Source organism: Eleutherodactylus coqui, chromosome 2 (assembly GCF_035609145.1).
Source record: "Eleutherodactylus coqui strain aEleCoq1 chromosome 2, aEleCoq1.hap1, whole genome shotgun sequence".
NCBI classification, from domain to species: domain Eukaryota; kingdom Metazoa; phylum Chordata; class Amphibia; order Anura; family Eleutherodactylidae; genus Eleutherodactylus; species Eleutherodactylus coqui.
The window spans coordinates 328,664,955-328,684,587 of NC_089838.1; the positions used below are offsets into that span (position 1 = coordinate 328,664,955).

Consider the following 19,633-nt stretch of genomic DNA (forward strand, 5'->3'; position numbering starts at 1 on the left):
TACATAGGAGGCAGTATTATAGTAGTTATATTCTTGTACATAGGGGGCAGTATTATAGTAGTTATATTCTTGGACATAGGGGGCAGTATTATAGTAGTTATATTCTTGTACATTGGGGGCAGTATTATAGTAGTTATATTCTTGTACATAGGAGGCAGTATTATAGTAGTTATATTCTTACTCATAGGGGCAGTATTATAGTAGTTATATTCTTGTACATAGGAGGCAGTATTATAATAGTTATATTCTTGTATATAGGGGGCAGTATTATAGTAGTTATATTCTTGTACATAGGGGGCAGTATTATAGTAGTTATATTCTTGTACATAGGGGGCAGTATTATAGTAGTTATATTCTTGTACATAGGGGGCAGTATTATAGTGGTTATATTCTTGTACATAGGGGCAGTATTATAGTAGTTATATTCTTATACATAGTGGAGCAGTATTATAGTAGTTATATTTTTGTACATAGGAGGCAGTATTATAGTAGTTATATTCTTACTCATAGGGGCAGTATTATAGTAGTTATATTCTTGTACATAGGGGGCAGTATTATAGTAGTTATATTCTTGTACATAGGGGCAGTATTATAGTAGTTATATTCTTGTACATAGTGGAGCAGTATTATAGTAGTTATATTTTTGTACATAGGAGGCAGTATTATAGTAGTTATATTCTTGTACATAGGGGGCAGTATTATAGTAGTTATATTCTTATACATAGGGTGCAGTATTATAGTAGTTGTATTCTTGTACATAGGGGGCAGTATTATAGTAGTTATATTCTTATACATAGGGTGCAGTATTATAGTAGTTATATTCTTGTACATAGGAGGCAGTATTATAGTAGTTATATTCTTGTACATAGGAGGCAGTATTGTAGTAGCTATATTCTTGTACATAGGGGTAGTATTATAGTAGTTATATTCTTGTACATAGGAGGCAGTATTATAGTAGTTATATTCTTGTACATAGGAGCAGTATTATAGTAGTTATATTCTTGTACATAGGAGGCAGTATTATAGTAGTTATATTCTTGTACATAGGAGGCAGTATTATAGTAGTTATATTCTTGTACATAGGAGGCAGTATTATAGTAGTTATATTCTTGTACATAGGAGGCAGTATTATAGCAGTTATATTCTTGTACATAGGAGCAGTATTATAGTAGTTATATTCTTGTACATAGGAGCAGTATTATAGTAGTTATATTCTTGTACATAGGGGGCAGTATTATAGTAGTTATATTCTTGTACATAGAGGGCAGTATTATAGTAGTTATATTCTTGTACATAGGGGGCAGTATTATAGTAGTTATATTCTTGTACATGGGGGACAGTATTATAGTAGTTATATTCTTGTACATGGGGGGCAGTATTATAGTAGTTATATTCTTGTACATGGGGGGCAGTATTATAGTAGTTATATTCTTGTACATGGGGGGCAGTATTATAGTAGTTATATTCTTGTACATGGGGGGCAGTATTATAGTAGTTATATTCTTGTACATGGGGGGCAGTATTATAGTAGTTATATTCTTGTACATGGGGGGCAGTATTATAGTAGTTATATTCTTGTACATGGGGGGCAGTATTATAGTAGTTATATTCTTGTACATGGGGGGCAGTATTATAGTAGTTATATTTTTGTACATGGGGGGCAGTATTATAGTAGTTATATTCTTGTACATAGGGAGCAGTATTATAGTAGTTATATTCTTGTACATAGGGGGCAGTATTATAGTAGTTATATTCTTGTACATAGGGGGCAGTATTATAGCAGTTATATTCTTGTACATAGGGGCAGTATTATAGCAGTTATATTCTTGTACATAGGGGGCAGTATTGTAGCAGTTATATTCTTGTACATAGGGAGCAGTATTATAGTAGTTATATTCTTGTACATAGGGAGCAGTATTATAGTAGTTATATTCTTGTACATAGGGGCAGTATTATAGTAGTTATATTCCTGTACATAGGAGGCAGTATTATAGTAGTTATATTCTTGTACATGGGGGCAGTATTATAGTAGTTATATTCTTGTACATGGGGGCAGTATTATAGTAGTTATATTCTTGTACATGGGGGCAGTATTATAGTAGTTATATTCTTGTACATAGGGGGCAGTATTATAGTAGTTATATTCTTGTACATAGGGGGCAGTATTATAGTAGTTATATTCTTGTACATGGGGGCAGTATTATAGTAGTTATATTCTTGTACATGGGGGCAGTATTATAGTAGTTATATTCTTGTACATGGGGGCAGTATTATAGTAGTTATATTCTTGTACATGGGGGCAGTATTATAGTAGTTATATTCTTGTACATGGGGGCAGTATTATAGTAGTTATATTCTTGTACATGGGGGCAGTATTATAGTAGTTATATTCTTGTACATGGGGGCAGTATTATAGTAGTTATATTCTGGTACATAGGAGGCGGTATTATAGTAGTTATATTCTTGTACATAGGGAGCGGTATTATAGTAGTTATATTCTTGTACATAGGGGACAGTATTATAGTAGTTATATTCTTGTACATAGGGGGCAGTATTATAGTAGTTATATTCTTGTACATAGGGGGCAGTATTATAGTAGTTATATTCTTGTACATAGGAGGCAGTACTATAGTAGTTATATTCTTGTACATAGGGGACAGTATTATAGTAGTTATATTCTTGTACATAGGAGGCGGTATTATAGTAGTTATTATAGTACTGCCCCCTATGTACAAGAATATAACTAATTGGTTATGTGATAGTATCTGAAGTCTGTGCTTCAGCTTTGACCTTATGCTCAGTCCTTTCTGCTCACACCCTGCTCCTGTTATGTAAGCCTCTACAGTAGGAACAATGTCCACATTTGATTCCCGCTCAGGATGAGGTGACACGATGCAGTACCGGCCGCTCCCTCTCTCTTATTCAAAACTACTCTGAACGCTGTGATCCTATAAATGAGGGTTTATGTGTCACACGGTCCTGTTAATGTGGTTGTCTGGGACTTTTACTATTGATGACGTGTCCTCAGAAGGAGCTAACCGTCCACATTTGTTAATCACAGCCATAATTCAATCATTGTTACAGTTGTCTGGACGCCGCTCCTGCCACTTAGTGACGCGAATACAGCAATTTTTAGTTTTTTTTACTCTTGTAGAGGGAGATTTTCATCTCCACTTCTGAACAGCCATAACTTTACTCTGCATTGGCAGGAACATACGAGGGTTTGGTTTTTGCGTGACGAGCTGTAAATATTTTTTTTGGCTCTATTTTCGTGTACATCCGGTTTTTATGATCACTTTTATTGCATTCTTTTTGGAAGTGAAATGAACAAAGAAAGCATTTAGGCCGGGTTCACACCGGGCGGATTCCGGGCAGAGATCTCGTGGTTTGGCCACAGCAAAAAAACCGCGAGATTTCCGCCGGGAATCCGCTGCTTTAAAACCCTCGGCACTTAGCCGCGGGTTTTGCAGTGGCTTGGCTGCACGCTCTTCCGATGCGGCCGGCGCTCCCCTAGAGGAGATCGCAGCCGCAGTGGAAGAAGAAAAAAAAATTTAACATGCTGCAGCCGGTGAATCTGCGCCGCAGTGTCGGCTCCTGCCAGGCTCGCCACGGCAGATTCACCGTCCTGTGTGGACAAGATTTCTGAGAAATCTCGTCCACATGGCTGGCCAATCCCGGGCTTAGCGGCCGTTTATCTCCCTAGTGTGAACCCCGTCTTAGGCTCCGTTCTTTAGGTGGTGTGTTTTTTTTTTTTTTGTTTTTTACTTTTGTTTTTGCTGCACTTGAAAAACACTGGGTTTAACCACTTTTTTTAACAGAATTTTTATGTCCCTGTAGGGGACTTGTACCCACACTTGTATGATTGCTGTGTTAATGCACAGAAGCACAGCCCTATTGCAATGCACTATCACTATTGCTAGCAGTCACATGCCGTAGCAGACCCGGCAACCTGCGAATGAGATATCTTGTTGCCATGACAACCAGTTGGCCCTCTGAAGTGATATGGCAGTGGGCCACTGCTGACACGAAGAGTGCACGTTCTCTTTGTGAACTCTTTACAGTCCGAAATGACTGTTAATCGAGGCATCTAAGAGGTTAACAGTGGGTTTGGGTTATCTAAGGGGTTAACAGCGGGCAGGGTGGGTTCATACGTCGCACATAAACCAACTCGCTGCCTTGCAATCAGTGAATTACAGTGTAACCCCGCAGCGCCCCCACACATATAGCCCGAGCTGCGGATATTACAGTCATTATTTACAGGCGCAGTTTCCTTGCGTGAGTTCTGTCCAAATGGGATCTGGATGGAACTCCCACCAGAAAATAACCCCTTGTCTTTATTCACGCGGTTGCTCTCGCATCAAAGATCCGTGAAAGAAGAATCGCAGCGCCTCCTGTTTTCGGGGCAATATGCCAATTATTTTCTATGGGAGGAAAAAAAAGTAGCATTGCGTCGCATCCGCTAGTGGATGCGATTATCGCGTGACTGCAGCGTTTCTTTTAGTTCTCGGTAAAAGTGTATCTGCAGTTTTCTCACAGAACAGACCGCAATCGCAGACAATCCATGTGCAGATGCAGCCTTGGGACTTGTGCGCACGGGCGGAGGTGGGTTTTGGTTGCGTAAATGCGCCGCGAGCAAAAAAAAAAATTCATAGGAGGGCCCAGTGATTTGCGGAGCACATACACAGATATCTTGCGCATTCGCTGCATATTTGCGCCCGCCCTTTCACTTCATTGGCCGATCGCGGTGTGTAATATCACCATAAAGGACACGCTGCAGTTTTGTTTTCACGCGACCGAACATCACATGACAAAATAAAGTCCATGGATTCTACTCACGGCATATTACGCGTGTAAATATGTGCGTGTAAACAAGCCCTCGCTCTGTTCTACAGTTTTGTGCTGCAAATTTGCAGGTTTGTTCCTCGCCGGTCCCTTATATTGTGATGTTCGTTACCAAAGAATTGTGGCGCCAAATCCGCAGTACCTCCGCCATGTCTGACCGCGTCCTGTCTGCCGGTCAGAACGTGTCAGCATGTCTGGCTAATCTGTGGCAGCTACAAGAAGGGTCCTGTCCGCAGGGGCCGATATTCCTGCAGAATCTAGTGGAATCCATTCCCTGGTGAATTGCTGCGGCTCGAGATGGGGGTCTCTAATATACTGGCCGCTCACTGTGCCTATTGCGTGCCGATGGCCGCCACGATCGCCGCTGATTCGTCTTCATGCACTTTTGCTGACAAATTATCTAGTGATTGTCGTTAATGATTGACGCTCACACATCATTAGGCCGGACGCCGAGCAATATCCGTTACTAATGAGATTATTACACTGTGTGATAACTACAAAGGTCAACATGCCAGAAGACGGCGCGGCTGCGCAGGGTAATACCGCCATGTGGGGACATAATAAGGGACCAGTGTGCTTAGGGGGCCGCAGGAGGGTACAGTGACGGATACACGCTGCTGAAGAATATGGAGAGTCACGTGACGGCTGTGGGCGACTGTACTGTAAGAAAATATTGCGCCTCGTTTGTGTATTGCACATTGGATTTTACTCAGTCGTCTGCCCGCGTGGTCACGCAGCGGCAGCGCAGTACGACTTTTATCGCATTGTGCACACAACAATCATAGTTGAGGAGGGACCGTCATGTACGTTCTGGCAGCAGTTCACATTACTGCGTTTCTACGGTTGGAGTCATGTTAAGAAAAAAACAAAAAAACTGTCCTTTTCCTAAATCCTTGAATTTTCAAGAATTTCCTAGCTGCAAATTTCAATAGAGAATTAAAAACTTTATTACGCTACACAAACACTTCCCATATCCAAGATGGCCGCCGCTGAGGTTTGCCCTTACCCGAAAAGGCGGGACGTTCCTATCCTACATGTTGGCCTCGCGGTGTAGAACTTGCCCCCCCCCCCCCCCCCCAAGCGACCCCGCTGATTCCCCCAGCCCCCCCATATCAAGTTTTCTCTAAATTACCTCAAGCTATCGTGGAATTGTCGCTACTCCCACATCAAACATGGCGCCCGGTGCGCTGCTGCCCTCTTCCAATATGTCCCCTGCGCTCTGCCGACCTTACGTCAGCAGACCACGCCCCTGGCTGTGCTCCCACACCTCCCGTGTCACCTTGGGGGTCTCTCCGGTCAGTCGGTGACAAGATGACGGCGGCAAGCGGCAAGGAGAGGAGCTCCCCGAAGGCCATCAAGTTCCTCTTCGGGGGACTGGCAGGGTAATGTGCGGGACTGAGACCGGGGACCCCGGGGGAAAGCATGGGGGTCCTCATACTGTTTGACGTCATCACTGTGTGCTCCTCGCACTGTATGACGTCACGTGGGGGGTATTTTCCATGTTATGAAATATGTGACCCTGTCAGCCAGTAGGAGTCCTCATGTACCCCCCGGCGGGGCACCTCACTGCTGGAGGACCGACCTGTCAGCGTAACCCACCTGCTTACTGATGGTTTCCTTACCAGGAAAGGACACTTCATCACAGTAACCCAACTAAATGCGACAGTACTGACCAAAATACTGCTACAGCCGTGTGTGGGGTGAGAAAGGGGTAATCCCAGCGCCTCATCCCTGGTGGCCCTGACAGCACCCGCAGCCCCCTGCCCGGCCGCACTGACAGCCCCCGCCGGCCCCCCCTGCCCGGCCGCACTGACAGCACCCGCCAGCCCCCTCCTCGGCCGCACTGACAACCCCCTCCGGCCCCCTCCTCGGCCGCACTGACAACCCCCTCCGGCCCCCTCCTCGGCCGCACTGACAGCCCCCGCAGCCCCCTGCCCGGCCGCACTGACAGCCCCCGTCAGCCCCCTGCCCGGCCGCACTGACAGCACCCGCAGCCCCCTGCCCGGCCGCACTGACAGCACCCGCAGCCCCCTGCCCGGCCGCACTGACAGCACCCGCAGCCCCCTGCCCGGCCGCACTGACAGCACCCGCAGCCCCCTGCCCGGCCGCACTGACAGCCCCCTCCGGCCCCCTCCTCGGCCGCACTGACAGCACCCGCCAGCCCCCTCCCCGGCCGCACTGACGGTGGCCCCTGGTTGCTCCTTCCCCTGAGGGCCCCCGGCGGCTCCTCCACCTGATCGGCCCCCGGCGGCTCCTCCACCTGATCGGCCCCCGGCGGCTCCTCCACCTGATCGGCCCCTGGTTGCTCCTTCCCCTGAGGGCCCCCGGCGGCTCCTTCCCCTGACGGCGGCCCCCGATTGCTCCTTCCCCTGATGGCCCCCGGCGGCTCCTCCACCTGATCGGCCCCAGCGGCTCCTTCCCCTGACGGTGGCCCCCATTTGCTCCTCCCCCTAATGGCCTCGGCAGCTCCTTCCCCTGACAGCGGTCCCCGGCGGCTCCTTCCCCTGACGGCGGGCCCCGGCGGCTCCTTCCCCTGACGGCGGGCCCCAGTTGCGGCTCCCCCTGATTGCCTCAGCGTCTCCTTCCCCCGATGGTGGCCCCTTTCCTTGATGCTGATGACAGCCATTTTCCTTCACAGCGCCAGCGGCCCAGCAGCTGCTTTTCTCAGCAGCTCCTGCTCCTTGACAGTGGTGGCCGCCCTTCCCCGCCGTCCGCTTTCCTCGGTAGCGCTGATGGCCCGGCAGCCCCCCGTAGCAGTGGTGGCCGCCCTTCCCTGCTGTCCGCTTTCCTCGGTAGCGCTGATGGCCCGGCAGCCCCCCGTAGCAGTGGTGACCGCCCTTACCCGCCGTCCGCTTTCCTTGGTAGCGCTGATGGCCCGGCAGCCCCCCGTAGCAGTGGTGGCCGCCCTTCCCCGCCGTCCGCTTTCCTTGGTAGCGCTGATGGCCCGGCAGCCCCCCGTAGCAGTGGTGGCCGCCCTTCCCTGCTGTCCGCTTTCCTCGGTAGCGCTGATGGCCCGGCAGCCCCCCGTAGCAGTGGTGACCGCCCTTACCCGCCGTCCGCTTTCCTTGGTAGCGCTGATGGCCCGGCAGCCCCCCGTAGCAGTGGTGGCCGCCCTTCCCCGCCGTCCGCTTTCCTTGGTAGCGCTGATGGCCCGGCAGCCCCCCGTAACAGTGGTGGCCGCCCTTCCCCGCCGTCCGCTTTCCTTGGTAGCGCTGACAGCCCGGCAGCCCCCCATAGCAGTGGTGGCCGCCCTTCCCCGCAATCCGCTTGCCTCGGTAGCGCTGGTGGCCCGGCAGCCCCCCGTAGCAGTGGTGGCCGCCCTTCCCCGCCGTCTGCTTTCCTTGGTAGCGCTGATGGCCCGGCAGCCCCCCGTAGCAGTGGTGGCCGCCCTTCCCCGCCGTCCGCTTTCCTTGGTAGCGCTGATGGCCCGGCAGCCCCCCGTAGCAGTGGTGGCCGCCCTTCCCCGCCGTCCGCTTTCCTTGGTAGCGCTGATGGCCCGGCAGCCCCCCGTAGCAGTGGTGGCCGCCCTTCCCCGCCATCCGCTTTCCTTGGTAGCGCTGACAGCCCGGCAGCCCCCCGTAGCAGTGGTGGCCGCCCTTCCCAGCCGTCCGCTTTCCTCGGTAGCGCTGATGGCCCGGCAGCCCCCCGTAGCAGTAGTGGCCGCCCTTCCCAGCCGTCCGCTTTCCTCGGTAGCGCTGACAGCCCGGCAGCCCCCCGCAGCAGTGGTGACCGCCCTTACCCGCCGTCCGCTTTCCTTGGTAGTGCCGGCGGCCCCCCGCAGCAGTGATGACTGCCCGTACCCAACAGCGCTGCAGCCAGACCCGATCCTGCACACACAACTGTCTTCTTGCGCCCTCTTGTGCTGTGGGTTGGTAACACTCAGCTGCACCAATACATTGTAGCAACCTGCCGCTGTGTGAGCAGCGAAGCTTCCATCTGCTGACAGCAAGCAGAGGTCTCTAGTATTGTAGCTGTCGTTCACACCCAGAGGCTGCTCACCCGTCCTGACCTTATCCTTCCCGTGACCTGTCCTAATTCACCGCGGGGGTCATTAATAAAGTACTAATGGAGACCGCGGGATTTCCACAGTGAAATTACGTGATCACTTGCGGGCACTCGTGTCTTTAAACGCAGTACTACTGCGGCAGAAATTCACAGGCGTATCCCGCTCCGTCCGTGGAGATAAGCCCTAAACTAGTAAGACTTGGGGTTCGCTGGCCACCATCAAAATACCTAAAGGGGGCGCTGGGCTGAAAAAGGCAGAGAACCACTGGTCAAGGAGATGAGCAGGCAGAACTCCAGAGCGGGACATGTAACCTGTGCTGATACATTGTAACGGACCCCCAGCTGAGTGAGGAGATGGTGACTGTAAGTCGTACCTCTGAGCACAGCGTGAAGCGCAGGACTGTGGGGCTGATGTAGGTACCCTTCTGCTCCCCCTCCCTCCCCAGATTAGTCCCTAATGGTCTCCAGTACCTACATGTGACTTACCTCTCTGCAGCCGCACGTCATGTGGTCTCAGGAGCCGCCATCTTGTTGTCTTTAATATTGGGTGTCAGCACTGTTACTAACGAGCTCGTCTCCCGGTACAGGATGGGCGCCACCGTGTTCGTGCAACCATTGGACCTGGTGAAGAACCGCATGCAGCTGAGCGGAGAGGGGGCCAAAACCAAGGAGTACAAGACCAGCTTCCATGCCGTGTCCACCATCCTGAGGCAGGAGGGGCTGCGGGGCATCTACACAGGGTGAGTCTCCGAGGACCAGCCTACCACCCTTCAGGGGGCGGAGCCAACTCATAGCCCCCTTCTGTATATATCACCCCGCAGGAGGAGGAGCAGACTCATAGCTCCCTTCTATATATATCACCCCGCAGGAGGAGGGGCAGACTCATAGCCCCCTTCTATATATATCACCCTGCAGGAGGAGCAGACTCATAGGGCCCTTCTGTATATATCACCCTGCAGGGGGAGGAGCAGACTCATAGCCCCCTTCTATATATATCACCCTGCAGGAGGAGCAGACTCATAGGGCCCTTCTGTATATATCACCCTGCAGGGGGAGGGGCAAACACATAGCTCCCTTCTGTATATATCACCCTGCAGGAGGAGGAGCAGACTCATAGCCCCCTTCTATATATATCACCCTGCAGGAGGAGCAGACTCATAGGGCCCTTCTGTATATATCACCCTGCAGGGGGAGGGGCAGACACATAGCTCCCTTCTGTATATATCACCCTGCAGGAGGAGGAGCAGACTCATAGCTCCCTTCTGTATATATCACCCCGCAGGAGGAGGAGCAGACTCATAGCTCCCTTCTGTATATATCACCCTGCAGGGGAAGGAGCAGACTCATAGCTCCCTTCTGTATATATCACCCTGCAGGGGGAGGAGCAGACTCATAGCTCCCTTCTGTATATATCACCCTGCAGGGGGAGGAGCAGACTCATAGCCCCCTTCTGTATATATCACCCTGCAGGGGGAGGAGCAGACTCATAGCTCCCTTCTGTATATATCACCCTGCAGGAGGAGGAGCAGACTCATAGCTCCCTTCTGTATATATCACCCTGCAGGAGGAGGAGCAGACTCATAGCTCCATTCTGTATATATCACCCTGCAGGGGGAGGAGCAGACTGATAGCCCTCTCTGTATATATCACCCTGCAGGAGGAGGAGCAGACTCATAGCCCCCTTCTGTATATATCACCCTGCAGGAGGAGCAGACTCATAGCCCCCTTCTGTATATATCACCCTGCAGGAGGAGGAGCAGACTCATAGCTCCCTTCTGTATATATAACCCCACAGGAGGAGGGGCAGACTCATAGCCCCCTTCTGTATATATCACCCTGCAGGAGGAGGAGCAGACTCATAGCTCCCTTCTGTATATATAACCCCACAGGAGGAGGAGCAGACTCATAGCTCCCTTCTGTATATATCACCCTGCAGGGGGAGGAGGAGCAGACTCATAGCCCCTTCTGTATATATCACCCTGCAGGGGGAGGAGCAGACTCATAGCCCCCTTCTGTATATATCACCCTGCAGGAGGAGGAGCAGACTCATAGCTCCATTCTGTATATATCACCCTGTAGGAGGAGGAGCAGACTCATAGCTCCCCTCTGTATATATCACCCTGCAGGGGGAGGAGCAGACTCATAGCTCCCTTCTGTATATATCACCCTGCAGGAGGAGGGGCAGACTCATAGCTCCCTTCTGTATATATCACCCTGCAGGAGGAGGAGCAGACTCATAGCCCCCTTCTGTATATATCACCCTGCAGGAGGAGGAGCAGACTCATAGCTCCCTTCTGTATATATCACCCTGCAGGAGGAGGGGCAGACTCATATCCCCCTTCTGTATATATCACCCTGCAGGAGGAGGGGCAGACTCATATCCCCCTTCTGTATATATCACCCTGCAGGAGGAGGAGCAGACTCATAGCTCCCTTCTGTATATATCACCCTGCAGGAGGAGGAGCAGACTCATAGCTCCCTTCTGTATATATCACCCTGCAGGAGGAGGGGCAGACTCATATCCCCCTTCTGTATATATCACCCTGCAGGGGGAGGGGCAGACTCATAGCCCCCTTCTGTATATATCACCCTGCAGGGGGAGGGGCAGACTCATAGCCCCCTTCTGTTAATCATCGTCTATAACGTTTCCTTGCTCCGCTCCTCAGGTTATCTGCTGGTTTGCTGCGTCAGGCGACCTACACGACGACACGTCTCGGTATTTACACCATTCTCTTTGAGAAACTCACGAAGGCGGATGGAACACCCCCCAACTTTTTAATGAAGGCAGCTATAGGCATGACGGCCGGGGCCACGGGGGCCTTTGTGGGGACTCCTGCTGAAGTTGCACTGATCAGAATGACAGCAGATGGGAGGTAAGATGTGCAGAGAGCGCCCCTAGTGGTGGTCTCCTTAAGGCCCTTTTACACGGGACGATTATCGTTCTGGTTGTTGAGGCTCTTGCAGGGTTTTGAGCTGTAGTCGTCCCGTGTAAAAGCATTCAGGGACCGAACGCCTGGATGAGAGTTGTTCAGTTTTCAGCATGCTTAAAGTCCTGAATGACGACTGTTCAGTACTGAATGGCCGCTGCTTAGGCTGCGTTCACATGGGACGGAAATCCTGCGGAAATCTCGCAGTTTGGCCGCACCGAAAAACCATGAGATTTCCGCAGCGTCAAAACCTGCGGCATTTCGCCGCAGGTTTTGGAGTGGTTCAGCCGGCGGCATTTTGCTAAATCTCGGCCACGTGGCTGGTGAATCCCAGGATCAGGAGCCGCGGGCAGAGATTTTGCGGCAATTCTGTCCCTTGTGAACCCAGCCTTACAGCCAATGGAGGTGGGTGCGGGAGAGAACGCCCCTCCAGCCGCCCTGTTGTCAGCGTTGCTCGCTCCTGTGTAACAGCACCGCAGCGAGTATACACGGGGATGAGTGGCACGCCTCGTTTGCTGACAGCTCGTCCCGTGTAAAAGGGCCTTCACACAACCTCTTAGCGTCTTCCATGTTTCCGAATGTTTCAGGTATTTTGATTCCTCGCTGTTTTCTACATCTCTGCTTGCTGCTGTTTTTTCAATCTTGAATTTTTTTTTATTTTCCATCCCAAAACTGAAACCCTTTCTTGAGCTGAGAGTTTGCTACAATTGTATCCAGCCTCGATAATCCTGTGTGAGCTCGGGACTGATACACTGTAACAAACTACCAGGACAGGAGAGCGGTGTCTGCTGCTGATATACTCACCTTAGACTCAGCCCTGTTTTACTATTACATGACTACTAATGGCGTCCTCGTTCCCTGCAGGTTACCTCCGGATCAGAGGAGAGGATACAGTAACGTCTTCAATGCTTTGGTCAGGATGAGCCGGGAAGAGGGCATCACCACGCTGTGGAGGGTGGGTGTAGTAGTGCGTACTGTACACATCATGGCGTCCTGGTCTGCCATTATCCTTAACCACCTTGTTTCTTCTCCTCAGGGTTGTATACCTACTATGGCGCGGGCTGTGGTCGTCAATGCTGCCCAGCTGGCATCTTATTCCCAGTCCAAGCAGTTCCTTCTTGATTCAGGTGAGATGATATTGTGTGGCTGCAGTCAGCCTTTAGGGAGTGTGGAAACTGTCAGCAAGGAGGTGTCTGACCAGTTGCTCATCTCTGTCCTTGTCTTGTAGGCTATTTCCGGGATGACATTCTGTGCCACTTCTGTGCCAGTATGATCAGTGGACTGGTTACCACCGCTGCTTCAATGCCGGTAGATATCGCCAAAACCAGGTGAGTGTCCGCTTACATCCACGGCGCCCTCTGACAGGAGGAGGGAACTATATATTTGCCCTGTTATGGCTCTTTTACACGGGACGATCTGATGGGCAACGGATGCCGACGCGTCAAGCAAAATGTGATTGTTCTCAGCAAGAGAAACCACGTAATCTTGTAGATGTGAGACCTTCTAATGGCTAACAAAAATACATGATGTTACAGCGAGCTTTCCAACCTACTCGGGGTTCTTCCTCAGGCATAAATGGAATAGATCTGAAGAGGTGTGTGTGTGTATAATATATATATATACACACACACACACATATGACAAGGAACAGATGGGGTGTGATTGATTTGTACTAAAAACCGATACCAGAACAGGAGTGTAAATACTTAATTAGCCCACTGGTAAGGGATGTGAACGTTTTATGGCCTCTGAATTGGTGTTAGGGGGTCACCAGGCCAGCGTGTTATCTGTGCTATAGATTTCTCATCTTCTCCACTCTTCTATGACATTTTTTGTAGTGTTCAGGCCGGTGTTGAGAGAATCAAAGATGGTTATAAACTTGTACTCCCAAATTATTCTGTGATGCCGAGATCTGAAGTTGCCTTTCAATATAGTAACCTTCATACGTTGTGTCCGTGACTACAACGCTGCTCAGCCGCAGGTAATTCTGTCTTTCTTTCTTTAATCGCCGGACCCTCTCCTCCTATGATAGGCTGGTCTCACACGGATGGGTAGGATTCTGCATGCGGTAGCCCGCATTGGAATCTGACCCTGTTCCCGGCCGGCGACCGTACATACCTGTCTTTTTCTGAATTGCGTATAACCGCAGTGAGCTGCCGTCCGTCATGCGCACTACAGATCATTTTCCAAGTCTTTGTTTTTCCCGTGGCGCCGCTAGACGATGACTCGGGTACCCGCGACCTATCCGCACTAAAATAGAACATGCTGCGATTTTATATCCACGAGCGGAAATCGCGATCACTGTCCGCTCATGTGAGCGGCATGCGAATGATCTATTTCTTGAACACCACGGATGGTCTGCGCAGGTGATGATTGCGGATTCCACAGTTCAAATCCGGTCGTGTGAGACCGGCCTTACAGCAAACCTCCTAATTTATAATCAGGGGTGCATTGCCCTATAATGTAAGGAGCTGTAAGACCTGCTGACATGTACAAATCCCCAACACACAGCAGGACCATAAGATCCCGGGGACATTCACATGTTCCACGTCTGATGTTGTGTACCTGATCATGTGCAGTAAACGTCCTGTTGGGGGGCTTTATGTCAGAGAACAGGACACAAACTGACAGCCAGGATGAGATCTCATCGCCACACGATTAGATACAGAATTCCCTGGGGCGGAGCATTTTTTTGTAGTCACGGACACCGCATACAACAAATGAAAGTTACTATAATAAAAGGCAACTTTAAATCTCAACGTCACAGAAGAGTTTTGGAGTCCAAGTTTATAACCATCTTTGATTCTCTCAACACAGGAATCAACATTTCAAGTGGTTTCTTTCATCAGTGGAGATTATGAGAAATCTGATATCACGCTGGCCTGCTGACCCCCTAACACCAATCTAGAGACCATAAAACTTTCACATTCCTTTATCAGTGCACTAATTAAGTATTTACTCCTCATCCTGTTCTGGTATATCACACCGTGCCGATGCCTTGTCATATGTGTGTATGTATAATATATATCTGGCTAAATGGAATAGATTTCTTCAGATCTATTAGCCTGAGGAAGGATCCTGAGAGGTTCTCAGCTCGCTGTAACATCATGTAATTCTGTTAGCCATTAAAAGGTATCAGATCTACAGGATTACTTGGTTTCTCTTGCGGAGAACAATCACATTTTAGAGTTAAGGCTGACGCATAAAGTGACAGCTCACTAGGGGGAAGAGAAGGTTGGGGGGGGGGGGAGGGGGGAGGCCGGCTGTTCCAAGAGTCCTCACTTTAGTAAGAACTGTAAAATTCCCTGTTACAGTGCCCCCTAGTGGTAGAGCCTACATACATATACATGCTGGACCAATATTCCTTGATGTCGGAGGAGTTTGGAAATCCTAAATGAGAATGCTACTGATGATCTTTCCATCTGATTGGACCTCCTTACATGGGATGTGAATGGAAGGGATGGTGGTTAAAGGAGATGTCCCGCGCCGAAACGGGTTTTTTTTTTTTTAAACCCCCCCCCCCGTTCGGCGCGAGACAACCCCGATGCAGGGGTTAAAAAAACCACCCGCACAGCGCTTACCTGAATCCCGGCGGTCCGGCGTCTTCATACTCACCTGCTGAAGATGGCCGCCGGGATCCTCTGTCTTCGTGGACCGCAGCTCTTCTGTGCGGTCCACTGCCGATTCCAGCCTCCTGATTGGCTGGAATCGGCACGTGACGGGGCGGAGCTACACGGAGCCGCTCTCTGGCACGAGCGGCTCCATAGAAGACTGCTGAAGACCCGGACTGCGCAAGCGCGGCTAATTTGGCCATCGGAGGCCAAAAATTAGTCGGCACCATGGAGACGAGGACGCTAGCAACGGAGCAGGTAAGTAAAAAACTTTTTATAACTTCTGTATGGCTCATAATTAATGCACAATGTACATTACAAAGTGCATTATTATGGCCATACAGAAGTGTATAGACCCACTTGCTGCTGCGGGACAACCCCTTTAAGGGAGGGGGGTGTTTGGGGTCCCCTAAACATTAAGAAAGGGTCTATTGAACACAGCCTGATAACTAGTGATCCAGAATAGCCTCTTCTTCCCCACAGGATACAGAACATGCGCATGATCGATGGGAAACCGGAGTACAAGAATGGACTGGTGAGTGCCTGATGACTGAAGGCCCCATAATGCAGCTGAGGGTATATGCGAGCCCCCGTGTATGTGCTGCCGGTCCACAAAGTGATTGAGGAGAATCTGCTTGCAGGGTGTTCCCACCATGTTCTAGTGTATACCCATCTACATATAATCAGTTAGAGCCTATATTATACTCCAGAGCTGCACTCATTATTCTGCTGAGTACATACAAACCTGTTGGCACCATTAGGGGGCAATCTATATAAGCTGTTCGAGTTGGACTAATTAGGAGCTATACCCAGTCCCCCCCCTTAGTGGCAATAGTAAGCAACTGATATATTTGTATGACACACGAATGGTGACACACGATACGGGAAACAAACCGCAGCACGTCCTATCTTTTGGGTATGCCCTCGCAGCACCGCCCCACATGGTAGGTGAACGCGATGTGATGCAAGGTTTCCCTATTGAAAATCATGGGAGAAACTCTGCAATCTGCCACGGCGGCGGATCGCTATTTCCCCGAAGTAACGCAAGGTTGTTTTGATATAAACCGCCTGGCATCCGTGGGTAAATGGCATGTTGGCGAGCCCAATATCCGGTCGTGATTCACAGCCGACATCTCGCTCGCCCGTGTTAGCCTATGTAGATTAGATAGCTCCCTGTATCGTCTCCTGGCTGGCCATTAGTCGGTCTCCTATCTACAAGATCACTTTGCTTCTCCTCCCGCCCGCGGATCCGCCGCACATTAACCCCGTTCTCTTTTGGCCGCAGGACGTTCTCATGAAGGTGATCCGACACGAGGGGTTCTTCAGCCTTTGGAAGGGCTTCACCCCCTACTACGCCCGGCTGGGACCTCACACGGTGTTGACTTTTATCTTCCTGGAGCAGATGAACAAATACTACAAGCAGTTCTTCCTGAGCGGATGATGGGATCAGACCGGGACCCTTTCTATCCAACCTACAGGCACAAACCCTACAGCCAAAGTTGTCACCCACCCCTCACCCCCTGTACCCCTCCCACCTGCAAGGAACGCCCCCTACAAACTTATCAACTATTCTTTCTCTCCAGCTCTCCTGGTACGGAGTATTGGGTTGGGGTATCCGTTCTATCAGTACATGGATATTTAAAGGGGGCTTCCATCCAAAACAAGACTGGGATCAGCACTGAAGCATAAAAGAAAAATCCCTTTCTTTACTTTTTTTCTTCTTCTGTTGTCCTGAAATTCAGGACCATGATGCTTTGCAGTTAGTACCAAATTCACACCTCTCCTAGAGGGGGCAGTGCTGCCTCTCAGGGTCTTTAGCCCCGCCCCTTCAGAGTGTCGTGCAATATGAACCCTGTTTGTAAAGGGGTGTGTTTTACGTGGACTTGCCCTTTTTGACGTCCTCGCTTTAATTTATTGGTCTTCACTTCTGTAGCACATTGCTTTATACTTTACGGGTTTTTCTTGAACTCCACCCCCATTCTTTAATGAATAGTCGGGGGTCTGCCTGAACACAAGCAGGGTCTCTCATATCCCAACCTCCTAGTTTAGGTTTATTTTTGGGTATTCTGTCGCTTTAAGAGGCTGTGTAGGACTACAACTTCCAGCAGTTCTAGCCTGCACAGACTCGTTTTACAGGTTATGGGTATAAAATACAACGCTTCTCGTACGGCGGTGCAATTGATGGAGACATCAGGGATAGGACTTAGTGCTTTATCTGTGGGAAGGGGGTAAACCCCGGCTCCACTTGGTTTAGGGGGTTAATGTTGACTTCTGCCGTCAGCTTTCATAAAAAAACAAATCTAAGAGGTGAAACGGCACCAAGTAACGAATCCCAGCTTTGCCCCTTTAGATTTAGGGCAGCCATCTTGTGGGTGTGGCCTGCGATCCTGAGGTTTGCTCCTATTACACCGAGGTGGTAGAAGCCTCAGGTTTGTAGGTACGAAACAAAAATGGTTGTTTTTTTTAACACATCATGAGTAAAAAATCGAATAGTCTAGGATCCCCTTACATGGCCCTCCCCCTCGTTAAGATCGGTCGTAGGTGCTTGATTTTGTATTTATTTCGAGGTGTAAATATCCGCGCCCCCCCCCATGTAATATAGAGATGTATATGCGCTTCGAGAGGTGTATTTTTTTATCAGGCCTCACGGGGCGACCATAATAGTCCCACAGTCTCCAATGGTCTGCAGTAAAATGGCATCTCCTAAATAATGGGCGGGTGTATGTCGCTAGTGGCAGCGTGTGGCCCGTTCGCGTGGGACGGTCACCACCAGCATTTTTGGGTATTACCATCATGTCGGCTTACAAGGGTGAAAACGTAAAAGAATCAAAATAAAATGTTTTGTTGCAAGACTGAGCTAATTACTTTCTACGACACAAACACTGGACCACATGACCTCAGGAATGTCTGATTGTTTGGTGACTACCATGATGGAGAGTGCAGAAGCCCCGCCCACTTAAAGGCGTTGTCCATAGACTAACTTTTGGTCTCTGAAGCGGTCTACAGCCTCACGATACCCAAATGACGATCAGCTATACTCTTTGTTCCTTGTGGATTAGAAGGCAGTTAAAGGGTTAATAAAATTGCTGCAGACGATAAAGCATGGTGCCGTATTGTTTGACCTGTTACCATATATAACAATTATTTGTAGAGTTGAACTGTAGCTCCGTTATGCAGCTTATCCCCCCAGTATATAGAAGTGAGCTGGTGTTACCTTGGTTAGTTAGTTCTTTCTGTCTGAGACTCCCGCCTCTTCCTTCAGTCATGTGATCTCAGTCCTGATCGGCTCAGATCTACTTGGGGTTATAGATTCATTTTCTAGTTGGATTCTCAGTCTGTGTGATGCTGTTACAGGGAAACACCATAGACACTGCCTAGAGCGGCACACAGGTACTGATGTCACACAGGTATAATAGAGGAGATCACAGCTCATCCTCCTGACTGTATACATATGGGCTGTAGCTTTTGTAGGTGAATACAGAATGTAATGATGATTAAACTGCCCCCCAGCAGGCAGCATGGTATAGCTTCTGCCTAATGATGTGCTGATGCATCTTGGGATTGATGCAAAACTAAGTTTAAAGAAAAAACTCTCTGTCAAGATGATGGCTGCTAAGTGTCAGACAGGGGGCTGCAATACATAGAGGAGACCTCTAGAATCAGATCAGGGGGAGGGATGAAAGATTGTGTTTTCGCCAGAGTGGCACTTTAAAATTTCCATTATGTATCAGTAGAGGGAGCCCTTCAGCCCCACCACAACCACCACCACCACCACCACAACCACCACAACCACCACCACCACACACACAACCTCTCCCCAGGAAAGTTAGGCAAAGCAGAGCATCACTTTTGGCTGAGAGGAATCATCAAATATGTGTCCCCCCTCCCCTATTGTACTGGAATCAATACTAATTTCGTATTTAGGTGACCATGATTTTCTTCGCTATAGAAGAGACTTCCTCTCTGACTGCACAGACTTGTTTTGAGTTTCAAGTAACTGGTTGGATAAGAAGACTACAAGAAAGCTGGAGGAGAAGGGTCCTGAGAGAAGAGGCTGAGGGAAAGCCAACTGTTCTTGGGAATACATCACCCTGGAAACCAACCTGATGAAGAACATAGTAACCAAATCTGTTATGAAGCCTCACCATATCCTTCGTTAGACCACTTACCCTTTTTTCTTTTTTTTTTTTTAAATGAACAAACCTTTAGAAATTCTTCAGATTTGGGAGACCTCTAGAGGACAACTTG

At 49.5% G+C, this 19,633-nt stretch overlaps 2 protein-coding genes across 2 annotated transcripts in view; one reads left to right on the top strand and one right to left on the bottom strand.

Annotated features, from left to right (window-relative positions):
• The window catches only part of LOC136610316 (uncharacterized), a gene marked incomplete at its 5' end in the record, with an annotated part of 30,354 nt that extends 24,357 nt beyond the window's left edge, over positions 1 to 5,997 (bottom strand). The window contains one exon of the mRNA XM_066589547.1: positions 5,975 to 5,997. Within this exon, the coding sequence (XP_066445644.1) occupies positions 5,975 to 5,997 (23 nt within the window). The remainder of the gene's footprint in view (positions 1 to 5,974) is intronic.
• Positions 5,998 to 6,079: 82 nt separating this feature from the next.
• On the top strand, positions 6,080 to 18,235 carry SLC25A11 (solute carrier family 25 member 11). Its single transcript, XM_066593833.1, has 8 exons — positions 6,080 to 6,224; positions 9,435 to 9,587; positions 11,514 to 11,720; positions 12,639 to 12,729; positions 12,811 to 12,901; positions 13,003 to 13,102; positions 15,869 to 15,920; positions 16,671 to 18,235. Exons 1-8 carry the CDS (start codon positions 6,154 to 6,156, stop codon positions 16,824 to 16,826), a joined length of 921 nt encoding a protein of 306 aa, XP_066449930.1. The 5' UTR covers positions 6,080 to 6,153; the 3' UTR covers positions 16,827 to 18,235.
• The last annotated feature ends 1,398 nt before the right edge of the window (positions 18,236 to 19,633 follow it).